The sequence below is a fragment of the Mauremys reevesii genome, linkage group 12, assembly GCF_016161935.1.
Source record: "Mauremys reevesii isolate NIE-2019 linkage group 12, ASM1616193v1, whole genome shotgun sequence".
Taxonomy (NCBI): Eukaryota; Metazoa; Chordata; order Testudines; family Geoemydidae; genus Mauremys; species Mauremys reevesii.
In genome coordinates, this window is record NC_052634.1 from 19,233,463 (window position 1) to 19,252,855 (window position 19,393).

The 19,393-nt window shown below is 48.2% G+C and overlaps 2 protein-coding genes and 1 non-coding gene across 3 annotated transcripts in view; 1 reads left to right on the forward strand and 2 right to left on the reverse strand.

Annotated features, from left to right (window-relative positions):
• Nucleotides 1-19,393, forward strand: part of LOC120375473 (zinc finger protein 271-like) — a gene marked incomplete at its 3' end in the record, with an annotated part of 430,987 nt that overhangs the window by 334,906 nt on the left and 76,688 nt on the right. The gene's annotated exons all lie outside the window — the stretch shown is intronic.
• Nucleotides 2,225-2,301, reverse strand: TRNAR-UCU. The gene has a single exon. It is a non-coding gene; the product is annotated as a tRNA-Arg (tRNA).
• On the reverse strand, nt 9,225-10,259 carry LOC120375477 (zinc finger protein 551-like; the record flags this gene model as incomplete). The annotated part of the gene is made up of 2 exons (XM_039496136.1): nt 9,225-9,600; nt 9,769-10,259. Coding segments are annotated over 2 exons (867 nt in total), but the record flags the coding sequence as incomplete, so codon positions are not given.

The window sequence follows — 19,393 nt, forward strand, 5'->3', positions numbered from 1 at the left end:
CCTTGTTCTTTTTGCAGATAAATTAATGGAGGTTAAGTCCATGAATGGCTATTAGTCAGGATGGGTAAGGAATGGTGTCCCTAGCCTCTGTTTGTCAGAGGGTGGATATGGATGGCAGGAGAGAGATCACTTGCTCATTACCTGTTAGGTTCAGTCCCTCTGGGGCACCTGGCATTGGCCACTGATGGCAGATAGGATGTGAGGTTGGATGGACCTTTGGTCTGACCCAATATGGCTGTTCTTATGGAGGAAGGCGACAGAGTTTCTGTAGTGTAGTGGTTAGCATGTTTGCCTAACACACAAATGGTCCCTGGTTCAAAACCAGGTAGAAACATGTGGTCTTAATTTTCCCAGCTCCTAGTGGCCTGTCCCTGCTGTTGTAGGAGCAGCAGTGATTTCTATGCTCAGAAGGTCTGTTATACTTCCCCTGCTCCCACTTTTGTCTCCTCTCCCTCTCTGAATGCCTGTGAAGTGGCTTTCCCCCTCCCCCGCCCTCCTGGAATGCTCGTGGGATGAATGGGCTGGTTGAAGAGCAGAAGAGCTCCCAGGTAGACAAGGTGTCTGGGACTCTGATTAGGCAGCGATCACCCAGAGCATGGACACTGCCCAAGGTAGAGTGTGACCAACCAGATGCAGCCAAGTCATCTCAAGTCGCAGGCCATGAGGTGCAGGTCCTTAAAAGGGGAAGGGGCCCTGTGCTCAGGAGAGCACTCACAAGCTTGTACCTCCAGTGAATGCCCTTCGCCCAGACTGCCTGGCCAGTGGTTCACAGCGTTGTATTTCATTGTGCCTCAGGAAGACTTACCTTCATCATACCATCCATAGCTGCGCTGTGGGACACTTACCTTGCAGAATCCAGACATCTCCAGTGCCGTGTGCGTCCTGGGAGTGTGAGTGTGACACCCCGCCCCCGATTCTTTTGAGCTTAGCTATCAATATAATAAACGTGCTGCTTTCTGCCAAACTCTGGTGGGTCATTAGTGCTCCCTACGCTGACTAGCTGGCCCAATTTTGTGTAACACCTGCGATAAGCCCAACCCCTGCATGACAGAGGGTGGTGAAATGAGCTGAGAAAAAGCCTTGGCATCAACAGGGGAAAGCTAGAGGATCTTGGCCAGTCACCTTTTGAAGCCTTGTGGCTTGGTCTCCTCTGCCCTATGGCAGCCGGCTCTTCTGCGTGACTTGCCAAAGGAGGGAGTGAGGTAGGAATGGGGCAAAAGAGGAAAGTCGAGCTGAGGAAGGCAGGGCAGAAGCTAAGTGCCTCAGTGCGGCTAATTGGGGTTAGTAGAGCATCACCAGTCGTTCTGCAAAGCCTGGGGAGGTGTGATTGGCTGCTGGGAGGTAGAATCCTGTGCCTGCCTCTTGGCTTCCCAGGGATGGCTACTTGCAGCCCAGAAGAAGAAGGATGGTTCTGGGTGAAAGAAAGACAAGCAAAGCTCTGGGAGGAAATTTGGGTGCATGGTGCAGGCTCTGTGCTGGGGGAGGGGGTTGGGGTGCAGGAGGGGTGGCGCTTACCCCAGGGACTGCAGCTCCCAAAGTGACTGGTACACACAACCCTGCGGCAGCAGCTCCTAGGTGGGCGGGGCCAGGGGGTCTCTCTGCGCCGCTGCCTGCCAATGGGCGCTGCCCCCAGAGCTCCAATTGGCTGCAGTACCTGGCCAATGGGGGCTGCGGAGTTGGTACTCGGGGCAGGGGCAGCGCATGGAGACACTCCCCCCACCCCAGGGGATGCTGGGACATGCCAACCACTTCTGGGAGTGGCACAGAGGGACGGAGGCAGAGTGGGCAGGGAGCCACCTCAGTGCTGCTGGCACATCTCTGCACACCCATTGGGGGAGGGGAGCAGAGGGCCTCCATGTGCTGCCTGGGGTAGGGGCAGTGCACAGAGCTGCCTCTCCTCCCGGGTCTATTACAGGAGTGGGTGGGTGGGGTCTTTGGGCCTGCAAGGTGCAGCAGGTCGGACTAGGTGATCACACTGGGTCCCTTCTGACCCTAAAGGCTCTGAGTCTAAAAGGGAGAGGGAAGTAAAGGGAAAAAAAATAAAAAATAAACCAAACATTGTAATACCAGGATGACTCCACCTGCTCATTGTATAGTCCTGCCCCTTTCTTCCTCCACTGGGTGTTTAATGACCTGCAGCACATTGATTCTCTCCTTCCATTGCTAAACTGATACAATGTGACTGAAATTAAACCAATTCCCAGCAGAGAAAACATCACATCTCTGCATTGGCTGGGAATTGAACCCAGGTCAACTGCTTAGAAAGCAGCTGTGCTCACTATACCACTATACCACCAATGCATCTGGCAATAGTACTACTTACACTTGCCCAATGAGGCTAGATCAGAATTGAGGCATTTTACTGCCTGTTAAAATGTACTGGAGTCTCATCATTAAAAAAATACCTACCTCTATCTTCACCTGGGTTTGAACCATCAGCCTCTCAATTAGGTCACCAAAGTGGTTAATCACAGACACAGGTAACTACCCTACTTCCCAAGCTTGTCTATGAAGCACCTACAGGGGCACACTTGGCTAGTGAGGGGGGGCGCACCCAAAGCATCGGTTTTCATTAGCCAGGGAGCTTCCCCCACTCACTTTGTCTAATTCACATGGAAAGTGCCAGACGAGGGTGATGAGAGTAAATTCTAAACTCTGAAATGCGGAGGTGGCCCACAGATTGGGATAAGGGGTTTGAAGAGAAAAAGATCTAAGGATATAAAACCAGACAGTCTCCAGGGGCAGGTACAGTACAACGCCTCAACAGGGAGCCATTTGGGGGAGGAGGTTTCACTTCCTCTGTTCAATGTCCTGAGAGGTATTTTAAGATGAAGATAACACCATGGCTCACAGTTGACTGGCACATCCTGGGTTAAAGAAAGGAAGGGACTTGGGTTAATAGTCAGAAGATTTGTGTTACCGTCACTGTCTGACCCCCCTTCAGTGCAGAGGTTTGTACTTTGTTGGGTGGAACGCACAGACTCCTGGAGAGCAGGGGCAGCTGTTTCCATGGCAGAGAGCCTGGCACTTAGGAGACTTTCTTGATTTGCTGTTTTGAAGCAATTCAATAAAATAACGGTGGAGCTGCAATGTCCAGTCCAAAATTTCAGCCCCCCCCCAGTGCAAAAATGCTATTTTAGGATCTAAACAGGAGGCTGCCGGCGCTAGGACACCTGACCAGAGAGCTCAGTGTGGGGGGGGGGGGGGAGCTATAAGAGCTGCTGACTCTGAGGGTCCTGGGCTAAATCCACTTGCAGGGGGAAGTGTTTTGATTTACTTGATGGATAAGGAGCACCAGCTACCAGGGGAGAAGCCCTGCAAACCTGCAGCCACTCCAGCTGCTGCCCCGGGGGGGGGAGCCCCAGGGGGCCTGCTGCTGCTCCGGCCACCCCAGGAGTGCTGCCAGGGGCCACCGAGCTGCGGCTGCTCCTGCTGCCCGCGGAACCACAGGAGGGAGATGATTTTTTGACAGTGACGGACACCTCATCCTGAAGGCCTTTGTCTGCCCCCTTCTAGTGACTGTTTGGTACAGGAATGCAGCCCTCGCTCCTGGGTCTCTCCTGGGGAAATAATGTTTCTGTGCAAAACACCAAAGCTTTTACCAGAAAGGAAAAAAAGGAAATAGCCACACGATGGGACTAGGACATAAGGAATGAAACACAAGATGCTTCTCCCATGTGCATTGACTTTGAACCTTGTTGTTTGCGGTGGTGTTGTATCCATGTTGGTCCCAGGACATGAGAGACAAGGGGGAGGGGGTCACATAATATCTTCTAAAGGACCAAGGAAGGGAGTATTATTTACTCCTTCTCATAACACAAGAACTAGGAGGGGTCACCAAATGAAATGAATAAGCTGCAGGTTTGAAATGAACACACTTCCCTCAAGCTGCTGGCAATGCTTCTACTAATGCAGCCCAATCTGCTGTTAGCCTTTTTGGCAACAAGGGGACTGTTGACTCATATCCAGCTTCTCATCCACTGTAATCCCCAGGTCCTTTTCTGCAGAACTGCTGCTTAGCCAGTCGGTCCCCAGGCTGTAGCAGTGCAGGGGATTCTTCCTTCCTAAGTGCAGGACTCTGCACTTCTCCTTGTTGAACCTCCTCAGATTTCTTTTGGCCCAATCCGCCAATTTGTCTAGGTCACTCTGGACCCAAACCCTTGGACTCCAGCGCTTGGATTCTTTACATGCTTTCACAGAGTGAAGAGCACATGTTCAATGATTTCATATGGCAGAGTTTTATGCTATAGGGAGCTTTCCCTGTGTGAATTTGACAGGTGAATCAACATAGAGACATATTGTGACCCTGCTCAGGGAGCTGAGGGCTGAGAGTTTCCTTGTTGCCACCTTCCACTAGGAAGACGGAGTTTTGCATTTGGCAGCTGGATGTTAGGGACCAAACTCACCCAGACCGTCAGGCACTCAAAGACCCTCCTCTGAGCTACAGCAGCCACCCTAACCCCTGACTTCCTTCAATGTGTCCCCCTCTGGGGTCCAGGCCGGATCACCAGATACTCAGAGAAATCCCAGATTCTTTCTGCCCAAAGCAATGGTAGATCCCAGGTTACTAGTTTTACTGTGGACCACTGCTACTGTATCTCACACAGCACTTGAGTATAGTTATCAAACAAGCAGAAATTTATTTAACAACCGATAGAGATTTAAACAAACGTGAGTGATGGAAACCAACTGTTACCAACTAAACAAAATCAGAAAATGCAACCTACACTTTTTAATAGTTACCTTTCCTATCTAAGTAGATTCTCACCTCACACTTCAGTCAATTTCACTGATTCCTAGTCCCTAGGAGCCACGGCCCTGCCTTTCATGAAGCACCACTGGTCATTAGGAATCTCCTTGGTGAATGGACCCAGTGTTTTTCTCCACCCTGTTATGAACTGAATCAGTCTTTTGTCTTTATTCACAGAAAGGACAATCTCCTCATTCTCATATTGTCCTTGTCACTTCCACAGGGTTTCGATGTCTATAATTTGTCTTTGATGGTTTTCCATTGGCTTTTCTGGGTTGGTGCAAAGGCTGACAATGGAGCAATACATCACATAACTGGCTAGCAAGGGACAGGTGCCAATTCCCTCCCACTGGAATGGGCCATCCCCACCAAGAGCTATGGTTGGGGTGACTCACTTTCACAACAATACCATATGGGCATAATTTTCCATGTACTTACATTACCCCTTAACTATGACTCGGACACACCTCTCGCAGTGATTAGGAGTATCAATAATTTACAAGCTTTCAGTAGAGATCTCACTGCTATGCTTCCTGGATAAATATCATAAAAGCAGTGTATTAGCTGTGGGGAGTTTGTCAGGTCTGAGACAGGAGTTGCTTGTGAAGAACTGTGACCCCCTTTGCCAATTGGCACCAATGAGCTTTTGTCACAGATGCACTGAGCTATACAGTCACATCCTGATAGAACAGAAAGGCCAGCACAAAAAAACAGAGAGAGGAACAATAAGATACTAAAATGACAATGGCTGGAACTCTCCATTTCTCTCAGTCTTTGCATTCATGGGCACTAACAGCTGTAGCTACAGTTGAGGAACCAGGTGAGCGGACAGCTGGCTCCCCCTCCATATGAGTAACTTTCTCACACATAGGGAGATGGGTCAAATTTGGAATTGATGTTAAGGCTGTGTCTACACTTCAAACACTGGAAATATTCTTCTGACAACCTAACACTGTCTACACTGGGGCTCAGGTCACATTAACTACTTCTCTCAGTGGAGAGGACTTTTCACACCCCTGATAGATGTGCTCTGCCAACACAGCTTTTCAACATCGACCAGCCTTTAGCTGGCTTATTGACCTGAAAGGCAATGGATTTCAGTCTTTCTTTATATTGATGGTTGATGAGTGCAGCTGTCCTACCTGCTGGACACATCCTGTGACAGATGTCAGGCCTTTCCTTTGCAAATTAGAGAAGTGGGGAAGACAGTGACCCTTACAGTCTAAGTTGGTAAAAATTTATACAACTTGTCACCTCGAGTAGCTTTCCTTTGAATAGAAATTGACTTAGAAAGTAAACAAAATAAATTCTATTTGAAAACACAAAATATTAAAATCTATACTGGGCCAATATTCTCTTATACACACTTTCTCACACACATTCTCCCACCCCAACCTTTGGAGTGAGGTTTTCCACCAGAACTCCTTACACTACAGGGGGTAAATTAAATCAAATTAACTTTTCAAGATTAGCCACCATTTCCTGTACGACTAACAAAACAAAACAAAAAAAGACAACTTTAAGTTTTCCAAAATACTTCAGATTATCACACATTTAGTCTCTTCTTCTTTAACCAATAACTTCACCAATAATCTCATTTTAATAGATGATAAAAACATATTCAAAGATCACAAATTCTTATCATATATGTTAGTTTTCTTCTAATGCCCATTGCCAACAACTGAACCTTGGCTCAAGATGTGGTTTGTCCCAACCACTTCTGTGAGTTCAGATATCTCAGGATCTTCTACAGTATGTGTTGGTGGAAGGGGTCTCCTATGTGGGAATCTTTGCATCATGAGGAAAAATACCTCTCGTGTCACACTTTTAATCTTTCAAAGTGAGAGAAGATAGAGAAGTGATGTAAATGCATAAAACACAAGAGAGAACTGTCTGGTCTACACTAAAGACATTTATTGGTTAACTATATTACTCCGATGTGTGAAAAATCCACACCACTGAGCAATGTAGTTACACAGCCCTAACCCCCTGTGTAGATAGCTATACATCAGCAGCAGAACTTCTCCTGCCAAAAGAGCCACTGCCGCTTGCGAGGGTTGGACTAATCAAGTCCGATGAGAGAAATCTCTCCCATTGGCTGAAAGCGTCTGTAATAGCAGTGCTACGGCAGCACAGCTACATTGGTGCAGCTGCACCAACATCAGCTTTATTGTGTAGCCATAGCATCAGACACAAAACCATAGAATCAGAACTCAACATGCGAGTATCCAGAAGTCTGAAATTGGAGCCTGATACACTCATTGCCTCATTGGTTACCATCATTTCTACAGCCTTGAAGTCCTTGTTACCCAATCAGGCAGCCAGTTTGGGATCCACGGGGAAGGAATGTCCTTTGAAGCTCTCTCTCTTTGGATCCAAATGGTAAAGGATGATTGTTCTCAATGTAACCTGGCATCCTTTGGAACTGTAATCAGTGACACTGAACTAGGAAATGGAGTTGTACAAACAATTTTCCTTGGGTCATTGGTCACCATAGCTTCCTTTACTGGGGTGGAAACCAAGAACTGGATGTGGACTCTTTCAGCCCCAGCTCTTTCCAAATCCTTGGTCTTGGTTAGGGTAAATTTACACTTCTCCGAAGTAGAATCCTTTACAAAACCTCTCCAAATCTCAGCAGTGTTAGTGAGGCTTACCAAAACATGGAGGCTTACCAAAACATACCCAGCTTTTCTTTAATTTGATGGCACAGTTCCAGGCAAGGCACTGGATACAGGGCTGGATCACAATCTTCATTAGTGACCAGAGTTGGAGTTTCTATTCAAAAATAGCTATTTTTCTGCAGCTATTAGATTTCCAAAACTGATTTGATTCGATATACATTTTTAGCACCTACAAAGGATAAATTCAACAAAACTCCACTTCTATTTCCTCAACATCTGCATCATGAAGGGCAGCATCTCCGATACAATAAGATTAGCTAGGAAAGATCTTCTGTAGGGCCTGGGTTACAAAGGCTTTGGAACCAAATACCTGGGCATTGTGCCTAGTTCAAAAATCACTTAGCATGGAATTTTCTCCCCCAGAACATCTGGGACAATATTGACTTAAACAATTGAACTACACTGTGATCATATGCACTTCCTTCAGTTAGTTGGGGTTCTACTGTTGTTCACCATTCTGAGTAGAGATTTTAAATCACTGCTGTTTCTTTGTTAGCCTGTCCAGTAAATTGGAGAGTTCTCTAATGCTGACAGAACTGCACTTCAACCTTTCTCCATGACATCATGCAGGGATGGGGAAAAAGCAAAGCTGAAGTGAGAAATGATGACTTTAGCAAATAGTCATTTGTCTTAAATTCTCCAATAAATCTGAGCTACATCCTATCAAACTGAACTACTATCCAATTGAGTGACCAAACAGACTTCAGGAAAGATAGAAACCCACATCACAGAGAGCTAGAATACATGGCAATGAAAGTGTGAAGTGAAATTCCAGAGCAGGTTACATCTGATTATTCAGAATCAGGACAAGAGATTCTCCCATCACATTCTCCTCTGATCCATTCAAACATACTTCACTCAGCACTGTCTCAATAGCCAGTTATGTTTATTTACAAAATTTTTAGTATCCAAGCATTGCTATAATTTGGGACAAAACCACTCACACCTTGCCAGAAGTGGCTTTACCAATAGATGGAACCTGGGATTTAAACTCCCAATGATCACACTGTGTTTGGGATCCATTTGAATTCCCCTTCCAGGTCTTTGACACTTTCATCTCCAGTCAGAGCGACTCTGAGATAAGATTAAAGAAGTCAAAGCATCATCTCCAAGCACAGACAGCTGAGAACTGTTCCTCACAGGACACTTTGAGAAGTGGATGGATAGCATGTGATGATGATAACCTCTGCATGGCTCAGACAAAAGGTAACAGTTCTGCAGTGATGGGGAAGAAGGGAATCTCTGCGTCTCCCCATCTCCTTCCAGTGTCACAGAGGCTGAAATTACACTTTTTTTTCCTGCCCCTGCTCCTTTTCATTTAACTATAATTTGAAAAATTCCCATTATATCTGCTCTTCAGCACAACCCAGAGCAACGTGAGAACAAGTGGCAATGATACAATCTGTATCACTAGTGACTAACAATAACTTTGAAATAGGAAGAATAGTATAAATGTGATGCTCCCTGGTTCCTGATAGGAAGGGCACACTCAAATTACTCATGGGATAATGGAGTTGATAGAAAGGACAAATGGGTCCACCTCAAAACAGGGCAAACTGCAAAAGGCAAAAATGGGCCCCTCATCTGGTCAAACTGAGGGATAACCATGCTGCAAACAGTTCAAATAGCTTTAAAAGTTACTATGTGGGAATCAGGAAAATTATTAGAGAAAAAAAAGTATCGATAGCCCTAGAGGTGTTTATGTTGTTGATCTCCCTTGCAGATTCTCTGATGACTAACATGGGCTAAGTGCCCACAGAAGGTTTTCCCCACTCACTGCATTCATAGGGCCTCTCCCCTGTGTGGATTCTCTGATGTTGAGAAAGGGCTGAGCTGTTAGTGAAGCATTTTCCACACTCCCTGCATTCATAGGGCCTCTCCCCTGTGTGGATTCTCTGATGCCTAATAAGGCCTGAGCTGCTAGTGAAGCATTTTCCACACTCACTGCATTCATAGGGCCTCTCCCCTGTGTGGATTCTCTGATGTTGAGAAAGGGATGAGCTGTCAGTGAAGCATTTTCCACACTCACTGCATTCATAGGGCCTCTCCCCTGTGTGGATTCTCTGATGCCTAATAAGGCCTGAGCTGCTAGTGAAGCATTTTCCACACTCACTGCATTCATAAGGCCTCTCCCCTGTGTGGATTCTCTGATGATGAGAAAGGGATGAGCTGTCAGTGAAGCATTTTCCACACTCACTGCATTCATAGGGCCTCTCCCCTGTGTGGATTATCTGATGGGCAAGAAGGTTTGAGCTGATAGTGAAGTTTTTCCCACACTCACTGCATTCATAGGGCCTCTCCCCTGTGTGGATTTTCTGATGGGTAAGAAGGTTTGACCTGATAGTGAAGTTTTTCCCACACTCACTGCATTCATAAGGCCTCTCCCCTGTGTGGATTCTCTGATGTTGAGAAAGGGCTGAGCTGCTAGTGAAGCATTTACCACACTCACTGCATTCATAGGGCCTCTCCCCTGTGTGGATTCTCTGATGTTGATAAAGGCCTGAGCTGCTAGTGAAGCATTTACCACACTCACTGCATTCATAGGGCCTCTCCCCTGTGTGGATTCTCTGATGTTGATAAAGGCCTGAGCTGCTAGTGAAGCATTTACCACACTCATTGCATTCATAGGGCCTCTGCCCTGTGTGGATTCTCTGATGCGTAATAAGGTGTGAACTGCGACTGAAGGTTTTCCCACACTCACTGCATTCATAGGGCCTCTCCCCTGTGTGGATTCTCTGATGTCGAGAAAGGGATGAGCTGCCAGTGAAGCATTTTCCACACTCACTGCATTCATAGGGCCTCTTCCCTGTGTGGATTCTGTGATGCTTTATAAGGATGGAGTAATCACATACGTTTTCCCCAAACTCACTGCATGTATTTTTTCTCTTTCTGCTGAGGATTTCCTGTTGTGTTGTGATTTCCTTGAGGTCCTTCTGAGTTTCCTGACAGGAAATACATTTACCCACTTTCTCCCCTGGCTGGTTTCCCTGCTCTCCTTCTGGTCTGTGCTGAATGTCACGGGATTTTTCCTGCTTACGACTCCAGGACACATTCCTTTTCGATCTTTGCGATAATTCTCTGTGTTTATCCACTTGCTCAACATTTTCCTGCTGAGAATTCTCCTCCTCTTTCTCACATACCATTGCGTCACCTGCTGTGATAGAGACAGAAACCTCAAACAGGGATGGAAAGGGGAAGGCCAAACCAATACAAGTACTGGAGAGAAGTCAAATAAAAATCAGGAACTGAACTCCCCCAAGTTCTTCCCCAAACAGGAGAGAGGAGGGGATCAATTCAGGCTTCACATCCCATCCAAATTCACAGGGGGAAGGGAGGAAGCTACTGCCTGGTGTCTGCTAGTGTCTACAGGAAGCCATGAGCTATATTTACACCCTAAGGATACGACCCCTGCTAGGGACAATATTGAACTGAGAGACCTTCCAAGGGCATTGTAGGGCATCCCAGATGTTTCCTTCAGGCACTTACAGATTCTGAGTTGGTTTAATATTTCCTCACCTGTGCAGGGAGCTCTCAGGATCTCTCTTTCCTCTGAACCCTGGAGGTCTGGGAGCCATGGCTCTTCCCCTTGTTCCAGCTGGGAGATCACATCAGGTTGGGAAATTGGAAACCCTGCTCAGATGAAAGAAAACAAAGGAGGTCACTTGATTTCATAACTTTGTCATAAAAAACATTCTATTAATTTAACTTCAGTGCTTAGTGTGACGGGTGTGCCTGGGGCAGTCCACACTGAAAATGCCAGGGTCAGAGCAGGATGAAAAAGGGAGAGCAGATGCTCCCAAAACTGGTGGTTAACACTGAAGTTAAACTCAATGACCAGTCACAAACTGCTTCTGATCCCACACACGGGTTATCGAGAAGCTGAAAAAAGAAATCACACGGCCCCTTTATTGCATTCCAGTTCTCCGACTCCCAATCAGCACCTAGGTCCAGTACAGTGAGAGATTATTTAAAAACTCTGATCATATACAAAATGTTTTTCTGACCCCAAAAGGTCAGCCACATTACAAGATCACTATAGGTTTGGATCTTACCCAAAAGACCACACTGCCAGCCAATCCTTTAGCATGGAAAGACAAGACAGGACACGACACAAAAAAAGTTGTTAAATGGGAAAGCAGTGAGATGCATTCAGAAATCTATATATCAGGTTATTAGCAGTATTGTTGAACTGTTGGCTTGAAAGTCCGTCTGGAACACATCCACAAGTTCGATGGGTCTTTCAGTCCTTTGTTCCAGGCTTCAATTTGTAGAGAAGTTGCTCCAGAGGTAGGAAGAGGGATTGAAGACAAAATGGAGATGATGCAGCTGCCCTTTATATTCCCTTTGCCATGTGGCTTGTACTACCTGTGTCCCAAACACAAGCTTCACAGCACATGGCATGGAAAAGCCTCGGAAGTCTCAGCACACAGACATACCCCTGCATGTCTTGCTGACTCAATAGGTTTATGCCCTTGATCAGGGATGGGCAAATTACGGCCCACGGGCCACATCCAGCCGACAGGACCATCCTGCCCAGTGCCTGAGCTCCTGGCTGGGGAGGCTAGCCCCTCCCCCGCAGCCACACCACCGCATGGGCAGCGCTCCTGCAGGGCAGGTCTGTGCGCTCCTGCAGGGCAGTGTGTCTGGCTCTGCGTGGTCCACGTGACTGCCAGACATGCTGCTCTGAGCGGCATGGTAAGGAGGTGGGGGCGTTGGATAAGGGGCAGGGAGTCCCAGGGGGCAGTCAGGGGACAGTTGGATGGGGCGGAGGTTCTGGGAGGACGGGGGCTGGATAGGTGTGGGAGTCCCAAGGGTCTGTCAGTGGGCAGGGGGGTGGATAGAGGTCAGGGCAGTCAAGGGACAGGTAGCAGCGGGGTTGGGTAGGGGGTGGGGTCCTGGATATGAACCCATATCCACACCCCTGCCCCCTGACAGACCCCGGGACTCCTACGCTTATCAAACCCCCCAGTTCTCCATCCCCTGACCGCCCGCCCAACCGCCCCCTGCTCCCTGTCCCCTGACTGCCCCCCAGGGCTCTCTGCCCCTTATCCAACCCCCTGGCCCTGGCCCCCTTACCACAGCCACGCAGCCTGCTGCAGCTAGACACGGGGTCCCTCAGGAGCGCGCAGACCAGCCCCCTTACCATGCCACTCAGAACAGTAGGAGCTTGCAGCCCCACCGCTGCAGCACTGCCCAGGAGCGGTGGGCCAGAGCGCTGAGGGCGCGGCATGTTGAGGCTGCAGGGGGACAGCGGGGGCGAGGGGACAGCAGGGGAGAGGAGGGGAGGGGATGGGGGAGCCTCCCCCGCCAGGAGCTCAGGGGCTGGATGTGGCCTGCGGGCCGTAGTTTACCTACCCCTGACTTACACGTTAGTTTGTAAAAAGAACAGGAGTACTTGTGGCACCTTAGAGACTAACAAATTTATTTGTGGTGTATCTTGCATTTCTTTTGTAAACAATTCTGACTTTTATGACTTGTTACCTGTAGTCACTTAAAATCTTTTTTTTTGGTAATTAACAATCTTGTTTTATTGTTTTATCCAACTAGCGTGTTTGGATTAACGTGAAACTGCATTTGGGATGTAGCGGGGTGGACGTCCGCTCCTGCTCTGAAGGGTTAAAAACTGCCCTGGTAGGAGGCTGTGGCTGGAGAAAGCAGCTTTTAGGCTGGGCTGCTTGGGGGAAGTGGCTGTAGCTGGGGCCACGCCCCAAACAGACTCAGCTGGCCCTATAAAGGCAGAGAAGCCAGGGGCAGATAGAATCTCTCTCTGTTTGTAGAGGGAGATGGGCCTGGCTGCAGGGAGCTGGACACAGGGTACCTGAGTGAAGCAGGACTGGGGAAAGGCAGAGGAGCTGGGGAGCTCCAGCCTGGAAAGCCCCAGGCTGCGGCCTAGCAGAAGGCAATAGGTACTGGGGGGTTGCAGAGGGCAGCCCAGCGGTAGGCCAAGGCAGCAGGTCCAAACCCTCCTTGCCAGTGATGAGTGGCTGATACTGCAGCCTGCCCCAGGGTTTGGGGCTAGACGATGACTGGCCTTATACTGAGCCGAGGTGAGAATAGTGGGTGGGAGTTCCCTGGGGAGGGGTGACTCTAAGACTGAGGGGTTACTGCCAGAGGGCAGCACCCCAGGTAAAAGGGGCACCAGGTCCAGGGAGGGACATGGGGGGCCAGAGGACAGGCGGATCACCGGCCTGCAGAGGGTGCGCGGGAGCTGGAATGAGCTAATTCCCAGAAGTCACCAGCAGGGGGTGCCGCAGGGATGAGTCCACTCATCTAAATGGGATAACAAGGCTGGTGCATGTCAGTTTCCACTGATGAAATGACAGGCTTCATATGAGCTTGCATTGTTCAGTAGTGTGCTGGACAGGGAAAGATGCACATTTCTGGGGCAAGTCTGGGAACAAAGACTTTTCTGGGGTTTTCCTGTGCTGCACTGTAACTCCTGAGTTGCTGACTAGCAGCACTAAATAATGTGTAGCTGGGAGCGAGTTACATGCTGGAGACTGTGTGATAACTGCCCAGGAGTGGCTGCTCTCACAGTAAAACAGTGTAAAAGTCACCCCAGCCTGGGGAACTGAGGGGACACAGCTGTTCAACACTCCAGATTGCACTGTAGTTAATGTCACAGACACTCAATTTCAAAGAGGCTCCCAAAACACAAAGAAAGTAAATCCATGTCCCAGAAATCCAAGACTCCAGAGAGAGGGCAAGTCTCCCTGCCACTGCTTCTTGCTGACAGAGAGGTCCAGAGACAATGAGAGAGTCCTGGAGAAGCTGGGAACAGGAAGCATGGGCTGGTGGGGTTCAGTGGAGAAAGGGAACAGGAAGGGAAGGGATAGTACTGAATGCAGGATCTCAGCAGTACTAGATGTCAGGATAGCACATAGTGCAGCCCATTGGAAAACATAATCCCAACTAGACATATAAAACGATGAGGTGTAAATTAGCTGTTTCCACTCAAGAGAGAGAACTTGGAGTCATGGATAGTTCTCTGAAAAGATCCACTCAATGTGCAGCAGCAGTCAAAAAGCGAACGGAATGTTGGGAATCATTAAGCAAGGGATAGAAAAGACAGAAAATATCATATTGCCTGTATACAAATCTATGGTACGCCCACATCTCAAATACGGCTGTAGGAGCTGGATTTTATAATGTACTGGGAGAAATAAATGTACGATTTGATTTCATCCTGTCAGCCACCCTGTTTGAATAGCAGAAAGGAATGACAGACCAGAACAATCCTTCTGACTGATTATGGTCACCTTTTGTTTTAGGATAAGTTACACTGTCTACTATGGATTCCTCTGTGTATTACAAATTAGGCACTCTAGTTAAATCTACATGTCTTTGTTTTAAGGTTTAGTAAATAAGAGACAGGATTCACTATTGTGTCTATGTTAAGTAGATTAGAGAAACATTGAAGGCAAGGTTTCATTTGCAATGCCTTTTTGCTCGATATAAAACACTACCGTTTGTATTCTCAGTGGGTTTGTGTGAATGAGGATGTATGCATCAGGAAAAGAGAAGGTGTAAAGGCCATTGTTATAGCCAGCGTCAAGGAAGAAGGAGTCAAGACACTTAAAGGACATCAAAGAATCGACAACGCGCATCCATAATGAAGGGCAGATTGATGACCCTGAGGTCAAGGCTGGCACCCCTGAGGACAATTGATTAAATGAGAACAAAAGGACAGGCTGACCCTCTCGGAGGTGCACTGGAATGTTTACACCAGTTAAGAAGTAACCGATCACAAACTGACACAGCAAAATCCATAGACTTCAACAAAGGAAAAAACCCTATAAGAACCAGGGTGCTTGGCCATGGGACTTTGGGTTCATCTTGCCACACTCCCGGAGCATTGGATTGCGACCGACAAGAGCCCAGCCCCACACTCGTGCTCAATCTAACTGGCCATTAGATTGACTTCAGCTACAACAGACCAGTAACTATGAAGAGAGAGAGAGAGAGAGAGAGAGAGAGAGTGTAAAAAGCATATGCTAACTGTTATATTCTCAATAAATGCTATGTATTTACCTTCCTCTATAAAGATCCCGTGTGCTTTGTAGGAGCATAACACTGCATGCAGATGTGGTCGCCCCATCTCAAAGAAGTTTACTTGTGCAAACAGGAGATATTTGACACTGTGCAATACTGTTCCTGTGTTCTGCAGCAGGGGAGGGTCTGTGGCAGTGTGTGGGTCACTGGCATATTGGGGTGATGCAGAGACAGGACAGAGCAGAGGTGGAATTGTGGGGCTGGCGTGAACCATATCTCTTCATTTCCCCTTCCAAGAACTGAGGGGACAGGAATCCTTACCCAGCGAGGTCCCATTCTCATAGTTCTCCTGCATGACGTCTCTGTAGAGGGCTCTCTGAGCAGGGTCCAGCAGAGCCCACTCTTCCCTGGTGAAATACACAGCCACCTCCTCAAAGGTCACTGGCATCTGAAAGAGCAAGAGTCCAACACTCAGTACCTGCTGCCCTACTCACAGCCCCACTATTTGTGGGGGAGAGAAGTCAATCAAATGCAAGCTTTGGGTGGATCACAGTCAGAGTCCCACCTCCACCCCACTCAGAGCATCCTGGAAACACCAGGTTAAGGGGACGAATAGAGAGTCCCTTTTCTTTCCCAGCAGATCCATCGCACTCCTACTAGCCACAGACGGATAAAGGAGATGGAGCCCCTAGCAGGGACCAGGGAGAGAGATCTCCGGTAGGAAGCCCAACACCCTCCTCATTGTGCAGAGCTGGATACGAAAGGAGGGGAATCTCCCCTAAACCTCACTAGTGGGTGCCCCCTTCATATCTCACAGCAGCCACTGGTTAGTCAGGTCAGGCTCCAGCACTGGGAGTCTGGTCAGTTTTCCTAGCCCCATGTAGGAGGGTTATTTTCTGTTTCACAAATTAGGGTATTTCCACCTCCTAATCTCATGGGTCTGTTCCTAGAATCTGGGCCACTCATTAAACTCCCCCCAGCAGGAATGTCACAAGCTGTCCTCCTCCCTTCCCCACCCTGTGCATTTCCTGCCCGGCTCCAAACCAGACTGTGCAAATCTTCCCATCTCCGGTGTATTTGCTGTCCCTCTCCCTCCTGCAGGAACCCACCAGCAACCCCCCGACAATCCCTACCTGAACAGGCTCCTCTGCAGCCATTTCTCTCCCCTGTCCCATGGCAGGATGGGATGAGCTGTAGTGAAACATGGACGTCATTCTGCAGCCTGGGAGGGTGAGAAGGGCAGTTGTGGGGGTTTCAGAACAGGCTTTAGTTAATTTCACAGGACGATTCCCCCAGGCCCTTCCCCGGCAGACAGACATCCTAGATTCTGCCATCCTGGGAAAATGCTCAATCTCTTTATAACAGTGTGGAGCTGGCCCCTCCTGCCAGGCTAAGCTCACAGAGAGATTTTTAACCTTCCTTCTCCCTCCCCGAATCAGATAACAAAGTCTCTGAACACAAGGCTGGAAAAGAGCAGAACCCAAGGAGTCACTGTGGGGGATTCCCTCGGACACTGACCCCTCGGCAGTCACACCCCAGCAGGGGGAATATGGAGTCAAGAACTGGCTTTTCCTCTGTCTGATCCTTTTCTTGTTCACTGGAAAGTGGTTCTGCCCAGGGATGCTGCAATACATGTGTCTGGGTGGACTAGAGAGCTGGAAATCTCTCCCCCCACTCATTTCTCCCACTGCCCCTTTCAGTCTCTCCTTCCCCTGTCCTCTCTCCCTGCCCCTCTGCCTGGGACAGTCCCATTCCTGGGGGCTTTGCTCTCCCATGGCTGGATTTGCTCCTAGCAATTGCTAATGGGAGGAGAGGCTGTTTGTGTAGAGTCACTTTCTTGCCAGTCCCCAGCGCTTTCTCAGAGGTCTTTCAGTTACCTGGACTCTGGTAGAATTTGTATTAACGGGGCCCAGGGCTGCCCCAAGGGGCTAGTACCAGCTGCAGAAAGTTATCACCTGGGCTGGGCAGCTATTGAATAACTAGAGGGAAAAGGGGGACTGTTTGATTGGATTTTATATTACAGTCCAATACATAAACATAGAGAGTGGGAGTTCCCTGGGGAGGGGAGACCCTAAGACTGAGGGGTTACTCCCAGAGGGCAGCACCCCAGGTAAAAGGGGCACCAGGTCCAAGGAGGGACATGGGGGGCCAGAGGACAGGCGGATCACCAGCCTGCAGAGGGTGTGCAGGAGCTGGAATGAGCTAATTCCCAGAAGTCACCAGCAGGGGGTGCCGCAGGGATGAGTCCACTCATCTACATGGGATAACAAGGCTGGTGCATGTCATTTTCCACTGATGAAATGACAGACTTCATATGAGCTTGCCTTGCTCAGTAGTGTGCTGGACAGGGAAAGATGCACATTTCTGGGGGAAGTCTGGGAACAGAGACTTTTCTGGGGTTTTCCTGTGCTGCACTGTAACTCCTGAGTCGCTGACTAGCAGCACTAAATACTGTGTAGCTGGGAGCGAGTTACATGCTGGAGACTGTGTGTTACCTGCCCAGGAGTGGCTGCTCTCACAGTAAAACAGTGTAAAAGTCACCCCAGCCTGGGGAACTGAAGGGACACAGCTGTTCAACACTCCAGATTGCACTGTGGTTAATGTCACAGACACTCAATTTCAAAGAGGCTCCTAAAACACAGAGAAAGTAAATCCATGTCCCAGAAATCCAAGACTCCAGAGAGAGGGCAAGTCTCCCTGCCACTGCTTCTTGCTGACGGAGAGGTCCAGAGACAATGAGAGAGTCCTGGGGAGGCTGGGGACAGTAACCATGGGCTGGTGGGGTTCAGTGGAGAAAGGGAACAGGAAGGGCAGGGATAGTACTGAATGCAGGATCTCAGCAGTACTAGATGTCAGGATAGCACATAGTGCAGCCCATTGGAAAACATAATCCCAACTAGACATACAAAATGATGAGGTGTAAATTAGCTGTTTCCACTCAAGAGAGAGAACTTGGAGTCATGGATAGTTCTCTGAAAAGATCCACTCAATGTGCAGCAGCAGTCAAAAAGCGAACAGAATGCTGGGAATCATTAAGCGAGGGATAGAAAAGACAGAAAATATCATATTGCCTGTATATAAATCTATGGTACGCCCACATCTCGAATACGGCTGTAGGAGCTGGATTTTATAATGTACTGGGAGAATTTAATGTATGATTTGATTTCATCCTGTCAGCCACCCTGTTTGAATAGCAGAAAGGAATGACAGACCAGAACAATCCTTCTGACTGATTATGGTCACCTTTTGTTTTAGGATAAGTTACACTGTCTACTATGGTTTCCTCTGTGTATTACAAATTAGGCACTCTAGTTAAATCTACATGTCTTTGTTTTAAGGTTTAGTAAATAAGAGACAGGATTCACTATTGTGTCTATGTTAAGTAGATTAGAGAAACATTGAAGGCAAGGTTTCATTTGCAATGCCTTTTTGCTCGATATAAAACACTACTGTTTGTATTCTCAGTGGGTTTGTGTGAATGAGGATGTATGCATCAGGAAAAGAGAAGGTGTAAAGGCCATTGTTATAGCCAGCGTCAAGGAAGAAGGAGTCAAGAGACTTAAAGGACATCAAAGAATCAACAACGTGCATCCATAACGAAGGGCAGATTGATGACCCTGAGGTCAAGGCTGGCACCCCTGAGGACAGTTGATTAAATCAGAACAAAGGACAGGCTGACCCTCTCAGAGGTGCACTGGAATGTTTACACCAGTTAAGAAGTAACCGATCACAAACTGATACAGCAAAATCCATAGAGTTCAACAAAGGAAAAAACCCTATAAGAACCAGGGTGCTTGGCCATGGGAGTTTGGGTTCATCTTGCCACACTCCCGGAGCATTGGATTGCGACCGACAAGAGCCCAGCCCCACACTCGTGCTCAGTGTAATTGGCCATTAGATTGACTCGAGCTACAACAGACTGGTAACTATGAACTGCTCTGGCAGAGAGTGTGTGTGTGTGTGTGTGCGC